The 25,442-nt window shown below is 44.6% G+C and overlaps 1 protein-coding gene across 1 annotated transcript in view; it reads right to left on the reverse strand.

Moving 5' to 3' along the window:
- Nucleotides 1-25,442, reverse strand: part of LOC132574045 (glypican-5-like) — a 704,341-nt gene that overhangs the window by 148,392 nt on the left and 530,507 nt on the right. The window contains exon 8 of the mRNA XM_060242150.1: nt 11,907-12,057. Coding sequence (XP_060098133.1) covers nt 11,907-12,057 — 151 coding nt within the window. The remainder of the gene's footprint in view (nt 1-11,906; nt 12,058-25,442) is intronic.

A 25,442-nucleotide genomic window follows, 5' to 3' on the forward strand; every position in this document is an offset into this window, starting at 1 on the left:
AGTTGACTCTCTTCTACCAAAGGGAGATTGCCTCCCCCCCCCCTTTCCTTCTGACCAATCCTCAATTTCTGGACTTCCTGAGGTCTCCATTTTGGGCCTGGCCTCATCTGCTGGCCTACTTCTGACTGCCCCATGGGCTGGTTTCCCAAAGTTCCCACCACTTCTGCAAAAAAGGAGATTGCCTTCTTCCCCATTCTTCCTAAACTTTGGATCTTCACACACACACACCTCTCCTGTGACACTGCCACCAGCGTGCATCCGTCTTCTGCCTTTCCCTCATCTCCTTCCCTCCCCAACCTGGGCCTTTTTATATTTTTTTCCATGCTTCCAAGTCTCACAAGGGCCACTTTTATTTGGTGTTTGGAGGGCCACTATTGGTGTTTCAATGGCTGTAGAAATTCACCCCTCCATTGCTCTGATGATTAACTGATTGGCACCAGCATGTCTGCCACATGAATCACCAACGCAAACTGCATGAACCATGGAGGTTCATTGTAGACATGATCACACAACTCTTAGCTCACGAACCACAAACCGGGCAATTTTTGTGACAAGGTTCTTGCCCATCTCTAATCAGGAGCTTCAGATGAGCAGATTGATTTAATCTCAGTTTCTGCCAAAACTCTGTGGAGATTAATTTTGTGGTCTTGCCCATCAATATTCAAAAGCTTATGCCCTCCCACTACAATACTGTACCTACATGTGTTGTTTTATTTTTCTTCACAGGGATAAATGTCTTTTCAAATAATAAAAAGTCAGAAAGAAGGCTACATGGAATCTTCCTCCGTTTTATGTTATTTATTTGAATTTGGAGAGGTTTTTTTGTGGTAGTGGCATTACAAAATCCAAAGCAATACTTTTCAAGACGCTGCCAAATCCAGAACTTGCATTATGCACCAGGTTTTCAAATATAAAAAATAAACAGGGAAAATAGTTCTGTGCTGAAATGAGATACACATTTTGTATCATTTGTGAAACAATCCCCATATCTCATACTTTTTTGTCCACATTCCCACATTTGTTCATAACAATAATTATTCCCTTGTACTCCTGCTTCTTTTTGGGGTGGTGGTAGTAATATATTCCTGCATCTTCATTGGTCAGGCTGCTAGGCAGTTTTCCATACCTTGCCATCTTTTATTTCATAGGTGACCAGAACTCAAAACAGCTGTAGCTATCCTGTCAAATGTGGATATTGCACACCAGCTCTACATTAGGTTTAATGAGGTGTGATGGTAGAAAGTGCTATCAAGTCACAGCTGACCCATGGTGATCCCTCTTGCTGTTTTCAAGGCAAGAGATCAACAGAGGTGGTTTGCTACAGCTTGCCTCTAAATAGTGACCCTGGACTTCCTGGTTGGACTCCCATCCAAGTACTAACCAGGTTCTGATACCAGATGAAATTAGGCTAGGCCGTTTGAATGAGACAGGAAATCAATACACCACACCTCCTTGACAACATACGGATGTCCCCTCTATAAGTACCTCACAGATGGTTTCCTGGGATTAGAAATATACTTCCCAAGACATCCAAATACAGAGAATTCCACTCCCAGCTTCCACTTTCTGCAACAACCACAGTTGGGAATACCAGACATCACTGAAATGAAGACGTGTCACTCCCTCTAGTTGGTGCCAAATAAAATTCTTCACCAATCCCAACACTTTTCTCACCCAAGGACTCACCCTCCCCTCCAACCCATAACAACGAATTTCAGTTTCCTAAGATGAAAGGGGCAAAGGCAGGAAAAAACTGAACTCAGACATCCCCCCCCCAAACTCCCTGTCCCCACCCCATCATTTGCACAGATCACAAACGGCCTTCCCCCCATCAGTGGTCCAACCCCACTTTCCCCAACATGGGAAAGGAACAGTTCCAAAACCCAATTCTGATTCAGACTGAGAAAAAGGAGCCGTGTCTAGGGAACACCAGAGGAAATCCATGAATGCTGTTTGGGAAAGGAAGGGCCAGGCCAGAGGGAGGAAAAAGGAAAATATCTGAAGAAAATACCATTAAAGAAGGGAAGGATAGAATAATGGAAAAGAAATAAACAAAGATAAACAGCTAAAGAAAACTGGACTGCCATGCAATCAGTTACTAAACCGTTCAAGAAGGGGTTGCAAAACAGCTACTTTTATATTTGCCTCGATACATTCCAGAAACCTATAAACATCAAACCCAGCCAGATATTCAGGCTTGATTTTCGCCTTCCTATGCTTGGGGTGGGTGAAAAATCATATTCTCTCTTTTAATATCCTCTGACACCATATGGATCACCCCTCTACAAGTACCCACAGATCATTCCTGGGATTATAAATATACTTCCCAAAACATCCAAATACAGAGAATTCCACTCCCAGCTTCCACTTTCAACAACAACCACAGTTGAGAATACCAGATATCACAGAAATGAGGATATGCATGGACACATGGCATATTTTTCACATGTGGACACAATGTATATATGTGTAAGTTCCATTCCCATGATTAGGAATGATTTTCAGCTACATGTGTACAAGCTGTATGTATGCAGACTCTGTCCTCATGATTTGGAATACATGTTTCTTATCGTGGGAACAAACCACACATGGATAAAACTTAAATACTGTAGCAAAGTCAGCATGCTTGATTGCAAGTGGAAGTGGAGACTAGGGATGGGCACAGACTGAAATATGGACTAAAGTTCATCATGATCCAAGGGGAGGGGTGTCGTGGACCATTTGCCTAGTCTGTGCTATTTGGTCCATTTGGTCCATGAATGGTCAGCAAGTGAAAGGAGTATTTAGAATGCACCCTTCACTCCCTGAGTTGTGTGCTGCAGTGGCATGCCTCAATGAACGAACATGGTCCATTTGCCCCCTCTTCAATCCCTGAGTGAAGTTGCTGCTCAGCTTTGACTTGTGTGCTGCTTTGCAAAATGGTGCTGTTTTGCAAAATGGCTTTTGCAAAGCAGTGCAGAGTGCTAGGGGAGACCAAGCAGTGACTTCACCCACTTTCCTTCCACTTGCAGCAGCTGAAAGCAGTTGAGTGAGGGTGGAGGGAGGAGAAGAGAAACAGACTGAGAATGGTGCGGCTCTTCTCCCCACCTCTGGGAGAAGGGTGCTTGCTGCAAATGGCAAGGCTCCTTGCTCCCCCCCCTCCCCTGGAAAGGTAGTAATTACTTGCTCCATTTAAAGGTTCTTCTGCCACAGCCACACATTCTCCTACTCATTTTATCATGAGTTCTGCCTGACAGCCCCAATTAAAAAGGAGAATTGGATCAACATGTCACATTCTAGGAGTTGGACCTGGGCAGGAAAGAGCAAGAAAGGGAGGCGGGCTTTAAAAGGCACACAGCAGTTCCTTCTCCTGTGCCTCGTTTTCTGGAACACAGTTCTGGCAAAGCAGTTATACAATCTGCACTTCTTACTGATATGCTCCTCCTCCTGTATGTATTTGAATTTAACCCCTTCATGTGCATTTGCTTTGAGCTCTGCCTGATTTACTTGTGAATAAATATTCCTAGTATCAAAATAAATCCCTCCCACAAAAAACAACAACTAGATTAACCAAACCCAGAAGCGGGTGAACTCGTTGCTTGGCATTCACTTGAGTGTTGCAACATTTTGCAAAACCCATTTCTGCAGGGCTTGTGAAACAGAGCTGTTCCACCAGGCTTTCAGGTGAGGCAGTGGGTTGGCCTTCCAAAGAAGCCTAATGTGGCCTAATGTGCAAATTGTTTTAACAATTTAATTGTTATTAGCTGTATATTGTGGCAAGTCCTTGACTCTGTCTCCTGTTGTGATCCGTCCTGGGCCCACTTGCAGGGAGGGCAAAATAAAGAAAGAAAGTGAAATAATTTAATTCACCTCCAAGTGAACCAGAAGTGGATGAATGGACCAAATGGGCCATGGTCTAGTCTGTAAAAACTGTGGAGCCCATGGTCCAGGGGATCTGTGAACCAGTGTTCCCTCTAAGCTGAGTTAGTGTGAGCTAGCTCACAGTTTTGTAGCCTCTGGCTCACACATTTTTGTCTTAGTTCTAGGGTTGCCAAGTCCAAATCAAGAAATATCTGGGGACTTTGGGGGTGGAGCCAGGAGACATTGGGGCGGAGCCAGGAGCAAGGGTATGTCAAGCATAATTGAACTTCAAGAGTTCTGGCCATCACATTTAAAGAGACCACACATCTTTTAAATCCCTTCCCTCCATAGGAAATAATGAAGGATAGGGGCACCTTCTTTTGGGGCTCATAGAATTGGACCCCCTGGTCCAATATTTTTGAAACTTGGGGGGTATTTTGAGGAGAGGTACTGGATGCTATGCTGCAAATCTGGTGCCTCTACCTCAAAAAACAGCCCCCCCCAGAGCCTCAGATACCCGTGGATCAATTCTCCATTATTTCCTATGAGAATAAGTCTCCATAGGGAATAATAGAGTTCCCTCCCTTCCCCCTGTTTTCTCTCACTCACTTACACATAACTTTTTCACACAGCCTATGTATTCCGATATGGAAGCTGGTCAGTTACTGAACAGTAACGGGTTTTTGCTGGCATTTCAGACAGACCCGACTCAGTAACTGGCTGCTACCGGAATACTGTCACCTTTTCACACAGTCCCGCGGCTGTCCCGGTAGTGAGGCATGCCTGAGTCATTACTAACAAAGAGCAGCTTCTTCCAGTTTTCAACCCCTCCTTCCGGGTTGAAATCGGTATGGGGCGCTGTGTGAAATGTCCAGTATCTAATCCGGGAGCAGTTTTCGCGCCCTTTTTCGCCCACTGGCACGCAATCGGCTTTTTTTTTTTTGGAACGTCGGGCTAAGGCCACTATAGCGCTATAGCGACATATCACAACAGCATCACCATAGGGATGCCTGGGTTCCATTAAGATGCCAGAGATCGCCGCCGCTGAAACTTGGTAACTTATCTCAATGGAGCCTAGCCATCTCTATGGTGGTGCTGTCGTGATATGTCGCTATAGAGCTATAGCGATCTTTGCCCGATGTTCCAAAAAAAAAAAAAGCCGGAGACTGCGCGCCGGTAGGCGAAAACGGCTGGCGCTGGTGGAAGCAAGATAAAAGCGGAACAGTGTGAAATGGCTTGCTTCAATCACGGAACCCTACCGGAAAAAAAAACCATGTGTCTGAAAACTCCCATCTCTGTCTCGGATTACTGCAAGGCGGCACAATACCAACTCCCTTCCGGTTCCCACCAGTAAGTGTGAAAAGGCCCACACACACTTAACTGTCTCTGGTGCAAGTGGGCAGCCGTGTTGGTCTGAAGCAGTAGAACAAAGCAGCAGTCTCTGGTGCCTCCACAACGAGCTCTGGAAAGTACAGGGGCTATGCTGCTCTTTTACACACACACTCACTTGTCTGAAAGGAAAGCAAAACAAACAAAGGGGCTGCACTCTCACGAGGTCTGCTATTGCTAACCCTTCCCCACGAAGTACTTCCTGCTCCAATTTAAAGGCACACACACATTTTAAAACTGGACCTGTTTGCAGGTCCTGCCCAAGATCTAGAGGTACAGGGTGGCTGTGGGGGAGGAGCTTCCCCCACCGGCCAGCTGGCTGGGGGCGGGGGGAAGCCTGTAAAACCGGGGAATCCCCCACTGGGACCTGGGGATTGGGAAGCCTACTTAGCTCAGGAAAAATGGCCCCAAAGCAAACTAATTTTTGCAGTAGCTCACAATTTTATTGCCAGAAGTTCACATAGAATTTTTGTAGAATTCAAGTAGAATTTTTGCTCACAAGACTCTACAGCTTAGAGGGAGCATTGCTGTGAACCCCACAAACCCCAGACCTCCATGGACCAGGGGTTTTTGATGGACCATGCCCATTCTTAGTGGAGACTGTTTTTTCTCCTCCTACTCCCCTAGTCACTCTGGTCTTGTGCACTAATATGTCATGTGAACAGGGTTATTCATATCCTTTTACAAAAGTGTGAAAATTCACCAGAAAAATGGAAAAGCAAATATGTTCAGGAAATGCACTTCCCATTTTGGTTCAGTAGTATTGTTAACGTTGAATTTCTTAATGCATAGAAATCCTGACAAATCTCTGGAGATGAGAGAATGATGATTATTTCAAGTGTATGAATTCAAACTGAACACAATGTATGCAGATATAATAAAATATATTATGCATAAGTATCTAAATGGTGGTTTTAAAAGCTAATAATTGCTTTGGGTATAAAAGGCTTATTTGCAACTACAGTAAACAAAACATTGGCATTCCACGAATCTTAATGGAAGAGATTAACACAAGTAGTGAAATACATTGATAATACTTTTAGATTTGTAGCATTAAGAAAAAATGCTAGGTAAATGAAAAGCTCCTTTAAGATAAAGGTGAACACAAGCCTATCAGATATTAATTCTCTATCTAGTTCAGCTACATCCAGAGCCAGCTATGGTACTGGACAAGAGGGGCCCTCCAATCACCCCATTGTCCCAACTAATGTAAAAAGGATTTCACTGAGAATTCTTGATGGTGAAATAACTCTGCATAACTACAGTAAGACTTAAAAATCTGAGATTAGGGAAATGGCCTCTATACAGAGGCTGTTATATCCTGAACTATTTCTCATTTAATGTATCTATGAAATTTGGGGCTTTTTTTGAGCAGGAATGCACAGGAATGCAGTTCTGGCTGGGGTGGGGTCAGGGGTCTAATGTGGCCTAATGTGCAAATGAATTCCTGCTGAGCTTTTTCTATAAAAAAGGCCTGTGTGAAACAATGGTGATGTAAGGGGGTGTGGTCTAGTAGGCAAATGAGTTCCTGCTGAACTTTTTCTACAAAAATGCCCTGATGAAATCTATGCTGGTAAATCCAAGTTGCTGATAGCATGCTTAGAAACTGGCTTTTCATTTGTGCTCAGCAGAACTAAAGACATGGCAGAGATTTATGGTGGGCTCCCCATGGCGCAGAGTGGTAAAGCTGCAGAACTGTAGTCGGAGCCCTCTGTTCACAACCTGAATTTGATCCCAGCAGAAGCTGGTTCAGGTAGCCAGCTCCAGGTTGACTCAGCCTTCCATCCTTCTGAGGTCAGTAAAATGAGTACCCAGCTTGCTGGGAGGAAAGTGTAGATGACTGGGGAAGGCAATGGCAAACCACCCCATAAAAAGTCTGCCGTGAAAACATTGTGAAAGTAATGTCACCCCAGAGTTGAAAATGACTGGTGCTTGCACAAGGAACTACCTTTACCTTTTACCTTGAGGGTTTCCGGACCGATGCAAACGTTTAGCTCCACCTAACACTGACATGAACAATAATAGTAAAAAATATGCATAGATTGTGTGTTCCACATTGGTTATTACATAGTGTTTTGTCTGCACTGATTAATTGATTTCTGTGTCATGTTTCTGGTACAAAAGCACATAAGGCCATCTACAACCATCCCCCAGCAAAAACAAAACAGGCACTATGAATATGCACATGTTGTAGTAAAGCTTGACTGTTATCTGATATACTCTTTTGTAAGGAAACTTCTCAACCTGTAGAGTATTACCACATATTACTGGTTAAAAATGATAACTTGACCCCCAAGAGAAGACAGGTAAACACCAAAAGCATAAGGAGCAAAAAGGTATTGAAACTGAAAATCAACTAAATAGAAGCCCACCTATTATCAGAAGGACAAAATTCCAGCAAAAATAATTATTTATCATTATTGATTTATTTTAGTCCACCCAAAAGCTGCATCAGCCAGTTTATACCTACTGATTGAACCCCCCATCTGTATGTACTGTTACGCTGTACTTAATCTACTATGATAATATAGCATGTTTCGAACATATTCTCTATACACTGGATATAGTGTTACATACACTTAAATTAGTGTTACATACACTTAAATGACCCTCTATACTCATTAGCACATTGTAACAGGCCAGCTATACCTTTTCCCACAAATACCCCCTCTTTACCATATGGACTATACAAATGCTGGAATCCATGCCATGCCACTCGTAGGCAGCCACCTCTTCCTCAACTAATGGACTGTGTTACAACTAAAGGGCATACCTATGCCACTCTGGGTCTTCAGCCCCTATGGACTGTAAAGCTGCCAGGCTCAGACATAGGCTTCCCAAACCTCCCGCTCTGGCGGGAGACTTCTGGGTTCCCAGCTTCATCTCCCGCTCTCCAAAAATTGGGAAACGGGGGGTGGAGGGGGGGAGAACATACCTGTAGGCTTCATGTTGTTAGCTCTTGAGCAGTTTGTAAAATGCCTGCTCCTTTAACGCTGGGCAGGAAGGAGGAAACAGGAAGGGCTTCGCTTCGGAGAACGGCCCCTCCCTTTCTTTGCTTTAGTTTTCACAGCAGGCAGAGGGAAGAAGACCCGGTAAGTATTTGTGTGTGTGAGAGAGGGAGGGGGGATTCCCTGGTATGGAGACCCTTCCCCCCCTTTAGAAAGCGTGGGGGGGGAGGGAAATGTCTACTAGGCACTCTATTATTCCCTATGGAGAACAATTCCCATAGGGAATAATAGGGAATTGATCTGTGGATATTGGGGGCTCTGGGGGGGGCAATTTTTTGAGGTAGAGGCACCAGATTTTTAGTATAGCATCTAGTGCCTCTCCCCAAAATACCCCCCAAGTTTCAAAACGATTGGACCAGAGGGTCCAATTATATGAGCCCCAAAAGACAGTGCCCCTATCCTTAATTATTTCCTATGGAAGAAAGGCATTTAAAAAGGTGAGCTGTCCCTTTAAATGTGATGGCCAGAACTCCCTTGGAGTTCAATTATGCTTGTCACATCCTTGTTCTTGGCTCCACCCCCAATGTCTCCTGGCCCCACCCCCCAAAGTCTCCTGGCTCCGCCCCCAAAGTCCCCAGATTTTTCTTTAATTGGACTTGGCAACCCTACTCAGACAAGCACCTCTCACATGTACTATTATGCTATGGGTTGGCACTGTTCATAGAGCTACAAGGACCTTGGATTATGCTTCATCTCACAGCTGCCTAGCTCTACTACAGATGATTACAGCTACGTATCTACAGAAATAGGACAAGCAGCAAGCCTGGGAGAAGCCATGAATCTGAGGATTTCTAAAAAGGCCACGCTGAAGCTGTCTTCTCAGCATGTCCCACATTCCAAAGCCTTTAATTATGCAGATGCGTATGCCCTGCTGCTAACAATAGGACTGTTGCAACACTCACCTACAAAGAAGAATCTTCCTGTCACCTATACAAAGATCACTTCAGTCAATGGAACATTGTTGGATTAATCACCACACTATCAACCAGTTCCTGTCACCCATTTCCTCTCTTTCTCAATCCTTTATTTTTCATGAGGTGTCACCATTAAATACAATTAGACTCCAAATTGACCATCATAGTTCATTTGTTTTTCGGGCTGGAGAATAATCACTGGTACTCCAAGTTATTGTTATATTTCCTGGAAACTTTTTAACCAGGCAGATAATCCTGTCACAGGACCCTGCCTCAGGTTATGAATTTGGCTATTTAAAGCAGGGCCTTCTGCTTTTTGGTGTGTCTGTTTCAGACTCCCACCTTGCTGAAAGCGGCCCCCAATCCTGATCAGTTTGGGTCCATTATTGCGGGTAACTCTGGTTGTTGCATGCACCCCATTCCTTTCCCTTCCTTGTTGCTGCTGGATCTTCTTCTTGTTGGTGGTGAGGTACAGTATCACCTACCAACGAAATCCTGCTCATGCAAATGTTTCTATTATTTTCCCCTCCTATTTTCCTAGATCTGTATCATAAGTTGAGTGCTCATGTTTTCTTGTGTGCTTGAACTTCCTTAATAAATACCTTTTCGTTTAGATACAACTCCCATCATTGACTCTTGGGTGCTTCTGGGAATTCTGACTCTGGTATACACAGGTTATTGATCCTGTATTGTTTGGCCATCTTGCCCACCTAACTCAAATTCCCCCAAAACTCTTTATTGAGGCAATTTGGCTAAGAACATGGTTCATTAAAGTCAAGGTTTTCTTAGACGTTGATTTACCTTGGTAATGATCTTAAAAAAATAATTAACTACTTGCCTCAGAATTTCAGATATCAAATCATAATGAATAAATTATATTGAGCTGCTAATAATTTCTAAAGGAAACTCTGCATATGCACCTAACCACAGAAACTCTGTATATGCACTTAAATAGACCATATTATAAAGCTGTGTTGTTGTAATTAATAAAAAAGTAATTATGGAACAGAATATTGGTTTCCAACTCCAAGTACTTATCTCCCCTAGTCTGAATGAAGAGTTCTGAGGAAAAGTACTAATACATAAAAAAAATGCAAAAACATCTGGAAATTCATGGGTAAGATGAGGAGCCCAACTCCATCCCTAGATGGTAATCTCCTCTTTTTTGTAATGTTGACACAATATTGGATAAGTTCCCTTTGATGTTATTGGTTATCAATTTTTTTGTATAATATTCATGACTCTTGAAGTTGTCATTGTCATTCTTTTGTATAAGTAATTATAGATTGTAACAACTTTATTTTTCAATAAAATGTTTTTAGAGAAAATAAAGTTCCTTTTGAGGTGTTTTTTTTTTTAAGGACAAAAGCTTCTGGATATATTTCAAGCTATGAAATGTACATATTTGAATTATGGTGCCATTTAAAATTACCACAGTTTACAGCATATACAGAATTGATGCTAAATGGAATTGCTGTAGTTTTGAAAAATCATATTACTACGAAAGCAAAAGAGTCCTTTAATTAGATTACTCCCCTTCTCTCTCTTAATTGCATCGAGATATGCAAAACAGATTTACAGCTAGCGGCCTAAACACATAACAGTGCTTTAAAGTTAATTACAAAATACCGTTATAATTTTCTCAAGATGGAATTGCTGGTCTTAATGTTACAAATTCAAAGCATTCATGAAAATTTATTTGGACTATATTTTCAGTGCATATAATGTCTATCCAATCATTTCACCTCTAGTAATGAAGTATATTTTTTTCATCTAATATGGCAATATGAGGAGATAGGCTGAATGTAGATTTCATATGCTGTGCTGTTGAGGTTCACTGTTAGCGGAGTTTGAAATTCTGTTCATTTTACATTACAGAGTGTCTGAAAGACAATGAAGTCTTGGTGTATTCTGGCAAAGCAGCAGCATTTAAATAGTTTAATAGTCAATTAAAATGTGCTTAGTAACACCTGGCTGCTGTTTCATTTGTACCACTCTGAGGATAGGTGTTATGTGAAACCCTGAGCGAATCCAAAATCCTGGTGAAGAATACAGAAAGCATCATGCAATATTTTGTAGAATAAACATTTAAACAGTTGCTTAAAAGTTATATATATATATATATATATATATATATATATATATATATATATATATATATATATATATATATATATATATATATATATATATATATATATATATATATATACTGTGTACACACACACACATGCTTAAAAGCTATATGCGCGTTTGTGACCGCCGCCCATCCATACAGTCTCAAAAATCACTAAAAAAAACCCTCCCATTATTTCTGAAATGACATAAATCATAATAGATCATGGTAATGGGCTTGCAGCTCGCTCCAGAGCCCTGTAAAGTGTAGCCATCTCCCTCGTTCCTCCCCTCCAATGCTTGGGCCCTGGTATCACTTCAGCAACACATTTACTCCCACCATGTTTCCTACAATACATAAGGATGGACACACAAATATTTGAACCAACAAACATTATCTTTTCAGGAAAACTGGAGGACAAGGAACAACAGACAAACTGCCAATTTTAATAGTTTCATTTCTGAATAATGCAACTTATATGCCACTGCTAGGTACACTATGACATTGTGTCTATTGTGTTCACATTAATAGCAGCTATGATTTGAAGGCCTGTTGAGCAACAACACACTCAGTGAAATCCTTAAAACATAAGCTTTGGTGAATTCCCCATACATATTTAGACAAACTCATTAGTCTTACCTGTTGTGCGGCTCTTTTCACCCGATCCTTGGCATCCATCCTCATCATCACAGTCTCCACTAGATTCCATCTCTTCACTCCTTCCACCTCCACTGCCACTTTCCCGAGGCGCCCATCTTTCAGATTTTAGATTTGTCTTGTCACTTTCCAGCTACAATACAAAATAAATGATGATTATAATGTAATTCTACAAATCCAACTGCAAAAGGGCACACAGAATGAACAAAGTATGGATATCAGTCTTGGCTTCTTCATAAAAACTCCAGCAAGTTCACATCAGCCCATTAAAAACAACGCTGGATTACTAAAAAGGATACAGTATTCATTCAACAGCTCATAACTGAGGACCCAAGGCATTTTAACTTCCTGTATACACATCTGTAAAAGTGAAATCTCACCTCTCACTTCAAGCTTAGTCTCCCAGGTTTATATTTTCATTGCTACAACACATCTTTTCTTGTGATGTCACTAAGAATGACTGTTGACTAGCATCTGACATGCATCCCATCAAGATGGTGGAAGTGTGATGCTGGCAGGCAACTGACAATCTCTACCAAACATTTCTTCCTCCTCCTCACTTTCTAGAATCTCACAGCCATTCCAGTGCAGGCTGATATTCAAGCCACCAAGAGGGAGAACAAAGAGGACAAAATTTCAGGTTCTCTGTTACTCTGAAGGCCCATGAAGCCAGAAGTCATGTAATTTGCTTTCATGTGATCTTTGGGTTGGGTTTTGGTGCTGTAATGGTAGGCCAGAGAATACCTTTGCCTAGAAAAGTAGTGATAGTTGTCAGCATCCCTGCCAACATTTGGTGACAATGTAAACTTCTAAAGTAAAAATGCATATGGAAGTTAAGATTGCCAACCCTGAGCTGGGAAATTCGTGGAGATTTGGGTATGGAACCTGGGGAGTGGAGGGTTTGGGAAGGGCAGGGACCTCAATGGGATAGAATACCATACAGTCCACTATCCAAAGCAGCCATTTCCTACAGGGGAACTGATTTCTTTAGTCTGAAGATCAATTGTAATACCGGAAGATCTCTAGGCCTCACCCGGAGGCTTACATCCCTAATGGAAGCTGACTGGTGTTTGGGGACAGGGTACCATCAAGATGGAAGTCAGGACCACTGCACCAAAGCACAATGCAACATAGAAACAGTCCGCATGGTTAAGCAACTGTGCAGTGACATGGTGAAGGATGGCGATGATGGAGGTGGCAAGCTATTTGTTTTTGGAACTGCTGGTTCAACATCCTTTGTGCTTTTGCACTCCTTAAAGAAGAGAGAGAAAGACAGGATCAGGTTGTACTAAAGAGGTAAGAAAAGAAATTTTTTGTAGTAAGTCAAAGAGATAACATGAATGGTTTAGAAGTAAAGAATGGAAAGAGAATTGATTCAGAGATTCTGGAGGGAAAATTCATTTAGATTGATTCTGAACACTGGAAAGAAAAATGAATGGAAGAGTAATTCATTTGGAATGCTGTTAGTCTGTTTTGTGCTCATTTGTGACATACAACAATGTCTTTTTTGACCAACTACTCTCTGTAGAAGGAAGTGAGTTTTACAAAAGCATGTATAGAATGGGCCTAATGATATCAGCCATTCCATTCTCATTTACCCAGTTCTCCAACATTCTATATGCCATTCACAGACCAGTAATGACAGCCTATGCAAGTCAAACAGGTCAGTTTCTGATAATAAACAATCACAAATTTGACAAAAACTCAGCAGCAACTGAGAGCTTATTTCAGTTTCACCACACCACAGTTGGCCATTACTGAAACATGAAATTGTATTAGCAGTGAACTAGAAATGAACAAGCGTTTATCACTAAGTTTGATTCCATTCACTTAGAGCTCAGTCAAGACCAAGGTTTTTAATTTGACGGAAAGAATTAAGTTAGGTAAGGAAACCCAACTTGTAACTACTGTTACAAATTGTCATTGTGCCCACCTCATATACATTTAAGCTTTGCATAGAAGAATCATAGATATCTCCACCAAGTGAGGATATACTTTGCATACCTCTGATGAAGAGTGCTTTAGGCCAGAGGTGGTCAGAAGGTCATTTGGAAGTGACTAGTCACCTTTCAAGCACTTAAAAGTAGTTCCCCACCCCTCTTCTGCTACAATTTGCCTACCCTACTCTTCCACATGTGTACATATTCATGCTTGCTTTGGATGGGACAGGAGCCTGGCATCAACTATTTCCCCATACATTAAAGCTGCTATTTGGCTTTCCAGAGAAAATTGTATTTTCCATCTTTAGGGCATGTTACAGTTTGGGGTGGTACTGATGATTCGCTTTGCAAAAACAGCAGAGGAAAGAGTTCCTCACCTGAGCACTGTAAAAAGCATACTTTCTGAACAAACTGCCATTTTGTAACAATCTCCATTCACTGAGCTGCCATTTTGTTACTGACTCGACCCACTGAGCATCAGTTTTGTGTATGGTAGCTCTAAAGGCTCTTGAATAATGTTAATTACCTCCCAGAAACAATGACCGAATTCACACTCACCTTATGCCGCTCTCACATCCATCTTCTCAGCGCGGCGTCCTCCTGATTTCCCATTGCTTGTGTTGAGGCTGCAGAAAACATCTGGTTTTTAACAGGTTTTTTTTTTAGCAAAAACCTGGTTTTTAGCAGTTTCCGTTTGCTGTGCAAAAGCTGCAATGTTTGCTGCAGCCCTGGCGCAAATAGTGGGAAATCAGGAGGATGCCAAGCTGAGAAGATGGACATGAGAGCGGCGTAAGGGTGAGCATGAAATTGGTCAATGTCTTTTCCAACCAACTGTAGAAGGAGGAAGTGGGTTTTACAAAAGCATGCATAGAGTGGGTCTAATGATATCAGCCGGTCCATTCTACATAAAGTCTGCCATTCCATGTTCTAGATCACAAGACACAATACATTTTTTTTGTTCTTAAGGTGCATCAAGATACTGCTATCCATTCATTACAGAATTATCAATGTGAATAAAAAAGACAGTAAAACTAGAAGAAGTTAGGAGGGAACACAGCAAAAAGAGGAAAATATGGCAATAAATACACAGTATTGAACAACTGTGAATATTTATATACTTTAAAGGTTTTTAGATGCATGTTTCTCTCTTCCCTGCTATTCCTAAATGCAAGTTTTTCTGCTCAAAAATAAACAGGTGAGATTAGCTACATAACTCTTTTGGTAGAATGTTTCATATTAAGACTTTGCCATCACAAATTAAGGTTCATGGTTCCTTCCAGGCTATTTTCCTCTTCTGCATACTCTGTACCATATCAATGCTTCCTCAAAGCTGTGAAGGTGTGTGAGAAAAAATCTACTTTGTAAGCTACTGGCATTCAAGTTGTGAGCAAGTGATTTGGCGACTGCATAAATTAGTTTGCTCTAGAGTAATCCTTCCTGAGCTAAGACAAAACGTGTGAGATGGCGGCTAAAAACTATGAGTTAGCTCATGCTAACTCAGCTTAGAGAAAGTACTGTACCCTATAGTCAGCTCTTGGAACACAGTGGATATATTTTGTTTCTGTGCCACTTCTCATTTTTCTCATCATGGTGGGAAACCATAGGAGTGGAGAATCTTTTCAACAACAACAACAACAAAATTTTATTTGTATCCCGCCCTCCCCGCCGGGGCAGGCTCAGGGCGGCTAACAGCATCATTCAAGTCTCTATTATACAGAGATAAATAAAATTGCATTTAAACATTATGGACATTTTAATTAAAATTCTGGTTAAGTTTTAAAAATTAAATTAAATTAGATTACTAAAAGTGCTAATGCTATATTTGCTTTTTATGATGGCGGTTTTCATTAGCAGTTTCCTTTTTCATCAGCGAAAGCCAGTCAGAAGAGGAAGGTCTTGCAGGCCCTGCGGAATTGTTCAAGGTCCCGCAGGGCCCGCATTTCCTCTGGAAGTTGGTTCCATAGGCTCAGGGCTATAGAGGAGAAGGCCCGGTTACGGGTGCTTTGCAGCTTCACCTCTCTCGGTCCGGGAGTAGTCAACAAGTTTTTCCCGGCTGACCTCAGTGCTCTCTGGGGTTCATGCTGCTCTGATAACATAAGAAACTTCAGTCAATATTACAGAGTTATAGAGCTGAGGTAGCACTCATATTGTGAGAAGAAGACTTTATTCTTGCTAAGATATGCAGAAAACTGATCTTCTGAAGCTATGTCAAGTGCTGCTTACCTCTGTGTGTAAAGAGGGTGGTGATAGTGGCATTAACTTTTTTCAGCTGAAGAACTGAGGAAATTTCAATATAATATAATTCTGCTTCAGTGCCTCTCATTTTGACTTTTTGAAGAAGAACAGATTGGATTTATACCCACTCTTTACTACCCAAAGGAGTCTTTAGAGTAGTTTACAATCTCCTTTCCCTTCCCCTCAACAAATACTCTGTGAGGTAGGTGGAGTTGAAAGAGCTGCAACAGAAACTGCTCTTGAGAGGAACAGCTCTGCAAAGTTTGTCACATCAGCAGGTCGCATCAGCAGGTGCATGCAGAAGAGTGGGGAATCCAACACGGTTCTTTCAGATAAGAGTCCGTGCAGCTAACCAAATACCAAAGAGGCTTGAAATGTTGGCCATGTACAGCTGGCTACATTATGAAATAAGAAAAGATTATTCTACAAGAAATTTCCACAAACGCAGTTTTCATTTCTCTTTTTTCTACAGAGAGAGTGCAGCCTCTTCCCGCCCGTGCTGCTTTACGGCGGCTTAGGGCGGGGGCCGTTTTTGCCTCCCCGGATGGAGTAGAGGCAAACAAGCCTCCCTCATCCGGGGATGTCGGGGGGGGGGGGGCGTGGATCATGGCTTTTTAAGCCCGGACACACCTCCTGTGGCGCAGTTCGTCTGGGCTTTGGTCGGATCGCTTTTCTTTGTCTCGCGTCGGGATCGTTGGCTGTCGTTTGGCTTGGCTCTGGGCTGAGTTTTTCTTCATTCTCCCCCCCCTTCCTTTGCCCCAGCTGGTTGGCAGACCTGCGGGGATACGATGTTGTTTATCTTCATCGAGGGGTGGGAGGAACGGGATTTTTATGGGAAGGGGAAGCGGCCGTGTTAGTTGCTCATGCTTTGGCCCCTGCTGAGGAGCCTGGGCAGGCAGCGGGGCACTGAGTTTTCTTCCCTGCGAACTGGGTCTCAATAGAGCCAGCTTAGTGTAGTGGTTAAGTGCCTGGCCTCTTTGAGTTCCGCTCCCCCACTGCGGCTGCTGGGGTGGCCTGGGGGCAGTCCAGGACTCTGGGCAATTTGGAGCAGCCCTGGTTAACACATTGCCTTTTACTGGCTTGGCTGATTGACTCTCCTTGGGTTGGGTGAAACTACCTCCCCCCTTAATTTTTGGTGTTTTTTTTGGGTAGTTATGGGTCCTAAAAAGGGACAGGGGGGTTCCAAGGGCAAACAGCCCCTTAAGGGGGTTAGAAGGCATACGCCAGTGCCATGCCCTGGGGAAGATGATAAGGTGCGCACCAGGCGTGTCATAATTGAGCACTTGGGTGTGTTGGAAAGGCAGCATGGTTTGGACTCTGTTACGTCTTGGTTAGCAAAGGGTCGTAAGGCGGCCAGGACCTCCACCAGGGCTTTTGAACAGGAGGTTCTGGCTTGTCTGTCTTCTTTACAGGATATGGCCGCCCAGAATGATTTTGCTGGAAAGCCGAGCAGGGAGCTGGCGGACAATAACTTGGAGTCGGAAGTGGAGGGCGATTCTCCAGACGGGGCAGGCCCCTCTAGGCCTGGAAGGGTTCCAGCTCCAGTGGTGTTAGCGGTCAGTGTTGAGGACCCTGATAGTAAGCGGGGAAATCAAGGTAACAGTGGCGGTTGGCCCTGGGGGGGTTGGGGTTCCCCCTGCATGCCGGGTCTGGCTGGCTCTACGGCTATGCTTGGGCCTGGTAGTGTGGGTGGGTCCTCTGGACTCTCTGGTGGTCCTGGGGCTTGGGCATCGACATCTCATGGGCTGCCTTATCCTTGGGGCCCTACTCAGGTTTCTTCATCGGCAGCAGTGCCTTCTACTTTGCAAGGTGTTTCGACGCAGCAGTCAACGGGTGGGACGTTGCCATGGGGTCAGCGGCCTTATAGTCATTGGCCTGTTGGATGGCCTGCCGCCCAATGGGGTGGGTGGGGCCTTGCCCCGACGCCTTATGGCTCAGTCCCCTTTCAGTCCTGACCTTCTGGGGACATGGCCATTCCTCTTGGTGACCATTTGACGGTGGCTACCAGGGAGAAGATCTTGCGTGGTGAATACGTTGATGTCTTTAGCCTTCTTTATAGGGAGCTTGAGAAGAAGGATAAGGACGAGATGGATGAGAAGGACAAGGAGAAGCTCAAACAGAGGAAGGTTGATAGGAACTGGGCCAATTGGTTGCCTGGATTTTTTATATACAGAGGGGTAATAGGGCAGGCACAGCCTTTACAGGCCGCTCCGCTGTTTTAGTACTGTGATATCATTTATAAGGCCTATACAGACTTCTTGGGTGCTGTGTGGCTGCAGTATGACGAGGAGTTCCTTATGAGGGCGGCGTTGAATCCCGCAATTCCGTGGGATCAGATTAACCAACAATTGTGGCTACAGCTGATGTCTCTAGCTAAGCCCAATAATGGGGATAGGTTGGACAGTGGGTATTTGGTTAGCAAACAGGCTGGTGTAGTTGATCCCTGCGCTTCAGCGGGGCAGCCGGTTCAACCCCGACTGCTGTGCTGGGAGTACACATCGCAAGGCATTTGTAACAGAAAAACGTGCAAGTATAAGCACGAGTGCCCACTGTGTGGGGGTTCACATGCCTTGTCAGCGTGCAGTAAATCCAAGTCCAGGTCAGGGGGGAAGCAGCCAGGCGGGGGTAGCGGTACCCAGTCAGTTAACAAAGGGACCCAGCCCCATCAAGCTGAGGGTACTTAATGAGCTTTTGGCCGATTACCCCAAGGCCATGGATAGAAAGTACCTTGCAGACGGTTTTCTTTTTGGGTTTCATATTCCATTTCAGGGCCCTAGGGGCCCTTGTATGGCAAAGAATTTACGTTCCATCCAAAGGATGGAGCAGGTGGTTCATGACAAGATAGGTAGGGAGTATGTGGAGGGCCGCGTTTTGGGCCCGTTTGATAGTCTGCCTGTCCCTAATTTAAGGGTATCCCCCTTGGGCGTGGTACCAAAGAAAGCACTGGGGGAGTTCTGGCTTATCCACCACTTGTCTTTCCTAAAAGGGGGGTCAATGAATGATGCCATTCCCGACTATCTGTGTTTGGTTTGTTATACCTCCTTTGACCAGGTGGTCAAGGTGGTGCGGAACTGCTGAGTTGGCTCCGAAATGGCGAAATGTGACATCAAGTCAGCATTTCGCCTTCTTCCGGTTCACCCTGATGACTTTGAACTTTTGGGGTTTATGTTTGAGGGCAAATATTACATGGATAGGGCTTTGCCTATGGGTTGCTCTATATCATTTTCTGCCTTCGAGCGTTTTAGCTCCTTTTTGGAATGGGCCCTGCATAGGAAGGCGGGCTCCGCCAATTCAGTGCATTATCTGGATGATTTTTTGTTTGTGGGCGCGGAAGGGTCTGCTCAGTGTGCCCAGATGCTCCATTCATTTCTGCAGCTGGCAGAGGAATTGGGGGTCCCGCTTGCTCACGAGAAGACCAAAGGCCCTTCACAGGTTTTGACCTTCTTAGGTATTGAACTGGACACAGTGAGGCAAGCTTCACGGCTTCCTTCGGAGAAGGGCAAGGGCCTGTGGTTGAAGCTGGCAGTGTTGAGGGGTAAGCGCAAGATTTCGTTGCTGGAGCTTCAGCAGATTGTGGGCCATCTTAACTTTGCATGCAAAGTTGTGGCTCCTGGCAGGGCATTTTTATGGCGACTTTGTGACGCCATGGGCGGGTTACGTTTGCCTCATCATCGGATTAGGATTAGCCGAGGTATGCATCAAGATTTAGAGGTCTGGGAGCAGTTTTTGTCCTCATTTAACGGTGTTTCATTTTGGCGTGAAGATTTGAGGATTGAGGCCGATCTTCAGATTACTTCTGATGCAGCCGATTCTGTGGGGTTCGGGGTTTACTTCCGCGGCCACTGGTGCGCTGAAAGTTGGCGTAACGAGTGGTTGAAGACTGAACTGTGCCACAACCTTACATTTTTGGAGTTCTTCCCAATAGTGGTTGTGGTTCAGCTATGGGGAGCCGAGTTGGCCAATCATGTTGTGCATTTTTGGTGCAACAACTTGGCTGTGGTTTACATTATCAACCCTCTGACTTCCAAATCTGTTTCTGTTATGGGCCTTGTTAGGGCATTTACGTTACGTTGTCTGCGACTGAACATTTTATTTCTTTCTAAGCATGTCCCAGGTGTCTGCAATGGAGTGGCGGACACTCTGTCTTGCCGGCAGATGGAGCGGTTTTGACAGCTGGCACCAGAGGCCAACCATCGGCCGGCACGGATGCCACTGGAAATGTGGCGGCTTGGAGAGTTGAGGCCGACCGGGCAATGCAGTTAGCCCCGACGCCCAGTACCAGGAGGGCTTATACTCGGGCCATCGAGCAGTTTCAAGTTTTTAGGGAGCAGGTAGGGTTGGGCTCGCAGTGGCCCATTTCGGCTCAGCACTCATGCAGTTCTGTGTGCACTTAAAAGGTAAGGGGCTGGTTGTTAAATCCATAAGGGCAAAGTTGGCAGCGTTGTCATTTGACAGCAAGATTAAAGGTTTTGCAGATACCACGGGCAATTTTCGGCTGTGCAAGATGTTAGAGGGTTGGGCTCGTGAGCAAGGCCCTCGGCCAGATACTAGGCACCCCTTTTCTCCTGCAGTTTTAAAGGGATTACACGCAGTTTGGAAGGCAGTGTGTAAGTCTAAGTTTGAGGCTTTAATGTTTCATGCTGTGGCTTTAACGGCCTTCTTTGGGGTGCTCAGGGTCAGCGAGCTAGTTCTTAGCTTGCGCCATGATTCCACTGGTCAAGCCCTGCAGTCAGAGGATGTCAAATTCGAGGGTGACCAGGTATCCATCAGGGTGCATAGGTCCAAGACTGATCAAAAGCAGAAAGGTATTGTGATCACCTTGGGCCAGTGCCATGAGCGGGGCATTTGCCCGGTGTTTGCATTAAAACAGTATGTTGCTGTTCGGGGTGAGGAGCTGGGCCCCCTTTTTTGTCATGTTGACAGGTCACCGTTGACCAAGTTCCAGTTTTGGACGATCACCTCCAGGGCCTTGGATAAACTGGGGTTGGGAGGGGTCAGATTTGGTACCCATTCTTTTCGGATTGGAGCAGCTTCTACTGCTGCAGCGAAGGGGCATCCGGGACCAATTATTCAGCGTGTGGGCTGTTGGAGGTCCGCAGCTTATAGAAGTTATGTTCGCCCATTGGACGCCTGATTGGGTCTTATAGGGGTGATAGCGTTACCAATGTTTCGTTCAATTGGGGTTTTTTCCTGTTTTTTAGGTGCTGTGGTGCAACCTAAACGGTGCAGGATTTTGATCGCTGGCCACAGCATGGTGTTTTGGGCGGCCCACCAGGCTCGATGTTCACCAACTGGATCCCAGTTGGGGCTCAGTGACTGGGCCGTCATCGAGTGGCAGGGCTGGCGGGGCCTGTGGTGGGGCGAGCTCCTGCCACTCTTGTTCCAGGGGAGGAACGGTCCTCCGCCACATATTTTGGTTGTCCACCTTGGTGGCAACGACCTTGGTTTGCTGAAAGGGAAGGCCCTTTCGCTGCAGGCCATCAAGGAGCTGCGGGTGATACGGAGCAGGTGGCCCGAGGTGCTGATTGTGTGGTCCACCATTCTTCCTCGCAGGGGTTGGAGGGCGGCATGGGATCCAGCTGGAATCGAAAGGGCCCGGCGCAAGGCCAACAGGGTAATTAAAAAGGCCCTTTGTCAACGCCTGGGCATTTATTTGCCGCAACTTGCAATAAGGGTTGAGGTGGCGGACCTGTATCGGCAGGACGGTGTGCACCTGTCCGTGAAGGGTAACAGGGCCTTTTTGCATGAACTGTGGCTGGGGCTTCAGTTGGCTTTAGGCAAGCCGGTGGGCCCAATTGCCTAAGCTGAGGCTTGGCAATGTGGTGGCAGGAGTTTTATTGGCAAGTTTGGTAACTGGTGAGCACCCTCGGTTTATTCCCTGTTTCAGGGAATGTGGCGGGATGGAACGGCAGAGGGGCTGTACGGCTCTATGCTGGGATGCCCGCTATAGGGTTCCCTTCTCTGGCAGGCTGCTCTGGAATTCGGCGCCTGGCCAGTGGAGGGTATACCTGGCCTTTGCCAGCCTGGCATTAGCCAGTATTAATCGGCTACTGCCGGGGGCTGGGTGGCTTGCCCTGCCGGACAGGGAAGGGTCAGGGGTTTCCCTTGGCCTGTCCGGCTAGTTAGGTTGCCCCATGCCGTGTTATGTTCAATAAAGTTGCCCTGTTTGTTACCCATATATTGTGTTTGTCTCCTTCTTCCGACTGGGGGGTGGGGTGGCAAATAGAGGCTGCTTTGTTACCAGGAGCTTTTCATTTCATTTTGTGTAAGACTTCCAGCAATAAAGCTGTGATGGTATCCACTAACAGAGTTAAATCACTTCTACAATTACACAATGGTTGCATTGGAAGTACTGGACAATGGATTTCTTGTGCTGACAGCATTCAAACAATGGAGGAAGTAGGTGACAAGATTTGACATTCATATTGAATCCACTGGCATCACTTTACATTACTCATTTTATTGCACATTATTACAATCCTCTACTGGGAGGTAACAAAAACAAGTATCAGCAACAAATGTCCCTTTTATTTTGGAGAAGAATGGACTAATTATTCATAATTCCATTTTTAGAAGTCAATGGTATCACATTTTTTGCAGATTATTTCACTTATGGATGTGGAGAGCACAAATTGCGTAAATATGACAATACCTACTTGTAGTGCAATTTTATTTTAAACAAGTAGCCTGATGTTAATAACTTTGTGATTCATGGTCTGAAATTCTGGTGTCACAAAGACATGGCACAGGAAATTTGTCTTTAAAAATCTTTCTGCCCATGATGATGGGTTACTCATAGCGCAATCCTAAACTGAGTTACACCATTCTAAGCCTATTAACTATAATAGATTTAAAAGGATAGAATTACAACCTTTATGTTCACTGGGCTTAGAATGGTATAACTCTGCCTAGGGCTGAATTATCAGTAGTATTAGATATCTTTTGCATTCTGGTTGTATAAAACGTGATGTCACCCCAGAGTTGGAAATTACAATGCTTTAAAACTAATACATGTCTTGGTTCTATAAACTCAGTTCACAAATAAATAAAGGTGTTAGGGAATGACCTTTGCTTCTCTCTGTGTGTGTGTGACTTTTGGATTATTTGCATATCAATTTGTATATCACCTTTTCTCTGATTTGATTTCACTTACTGTATTGCAAAGTGGTTCAGTTCAGAATAATCATGCTTTAGTTAAAACAATTCTGGTTAAATGGATTGTTTGAACCTAGACCACAGAGTCCATCAATCTAGGTCTGAAGTTGCTTACAGTAGGCCCTGGAATAAGAGCCCTGTAAACTCTTGGAAGATTGGCTACATCAGGGCTGTGTGGCCTAATATGCAAATGAGTTCCTGCTACAAAAAAAGCCCTGATCTTAAATATCATCATTTGTGAGTGAGGACATTCTGGCTTGTTTCCTCATCACTGTCTTTCCTAGCTGAAGGTGAGGAAATCAGAATTTGTTGAGCCAAGCCAGGGTCTAAGTGATCATCTGCAAACCAAATCCAGATTATCCAGAATTATGGGCTGGGCTGTCACCAATATGCAGGTGACACCCTGCTCTTTCTACTGATGGATGGCTCCCCAGATTCCACCACTGAAAATCTGAAGAAGAAGGGATTGAATTAATACCCCACTCCACTCAGAGTCTCAGAGTAATTTAAGAAAAAGAAGAAGACTGCAGATTTATACCCTGCCCTTCTCTCTGAATCAGAGTCTCAGAGTGGCTTACAATGTCCTTTATCTTTATAATATAGTGGGTTCAATGCATAGATGAGACGAGGCAGCAGTGATCAAAGCAAAGCTCTTTTATTAATTACAGCATGGCAGTGGCTGAACTCAAGAATGAGGAACTGGGCCAATGGGGCCAACTATATATACTTCAGGGTTCCCATGCTAGGACGCCATTGGATCATTCAAACCAGCAGGGAGCCCATGATTGGAGTAGGGCAGCAGGGATTTGGATCCTACTGCTCATTGTTCTTGAGTCCCCAAGCTCAGTCCTACAGGCTCCAATGAGCCAGGCAGGAACCTATTCATACATACAATTGATCAGCATACACAACAATCTTCTTCCTTCACAACAGACACCCTGGAGATGGGTGGGGCTGAGAGAGCTCTCCCAGAAGTTGCCCTTTCAAGGACAACTCCTATGAGAGCTATGGTTGACCCAAGGCCATTCCAACAGCTGCAAGTGGAGGAATGTGGAATCAAACTTGGTTCTCCCGGATAAGAGACTGCACACTTAACAACTATACCAAACTGGCTCTTTACAATCTACAATCAATTTACAATTGCTTCCCATCCTCTCTGCACAACAGATACCCTGCGAGGTAGGTGGGGTTGAGAGAATTCTTTTGAGAACTGCTCCTGAGAGAGCAGCTCTTTCAAGAACTGTGACTGACCCAAGGGGGTGCATATGGAGGAGTGTGGAATCAAACCTGTTTCTTCCAGATTAGAGTGTGCACACTTAACCACTATACCAAATTGGCTCTGGACAGGGAAACTCTGGACAGGGTGTTACAAGCCATGGCTATATGGCTGCAAAATTGCTGTCTGAAACTGAATCCATCAAAGATGGAGGTCCTGTGCCTGGGTTGCAGGCAACTGGGATTGGGAATCAGGCTTCCAGTACAATTGGAACTGATGTTGAGGGTGAAGAGCCTGGGGGTGCTCCTGGATGCCTCATTAACTATGGAGGCCCACTGTCTCTGCCAGGTCTGCCTTTTTCTATGTGAGACAGATCAGGCAGTTTTATCCAAATCTCACCTCCCATGACCTAGCTACAGTGACCCAGTCAATGGTCACTTCCAGACTGATTATAACTCTCTCTACATGGGGCTGCCCTTGACTCTGCTCCAGAAATTGCAGCTGGTGCAGAACATAGCAGCTTGGATCTTGACACGTATCCAGTCTGTGCTGTGTAAATTGCACTGGCTGCCCATTGAGTATTGAATCTGTTTCAAGGCACTAGTACTTACCTTTAAAACCTTATATGGCCAGGGGCTAGCATACCTTCGGTACCTTTGAGACTGCCTCTCCCCAAATGAGCCTCACAGGACTTTACAATCAACTAATCAACATCTCCTGGTGGTCCCCGGTCCCAGGGATATTCGACTTGTCTTGACTAGAGCCAGGGTTTTCTAAGCCCTGGCCCCCACCTGGTGGAATGAACTTCCATTAGAGATCAAGGTCCTGTAGGACCTACTACAGTTCTCCAGGGCCTGCAGCACAGAGCTCTTCCACCAGTTGTTTAGTTGAGGCAGCGGGCATCCACTTCTATTAGATTTCCCTTCCAGTGACCTCACATCTGAGTGACCACCGGGGACCGAATTGTCTCTC

This window comes from Heteronotia binoei, chromosome 6 (assembly GCF_032191835.1).
Source record: "Heteronotia binoei isolate CCM8104 ecotype False Entrance Well chromosome 6, APGP_CSIRO_Hbin_v1, whole genome shotgun sequence".
Taxonomy (NCBI): domain Eukaryota; kingdom Metazoa; phylum Chordata; class Lepidosauria; order Squamata; family Gekkonidae; genus Heteronotia; species Heteronotia binoei.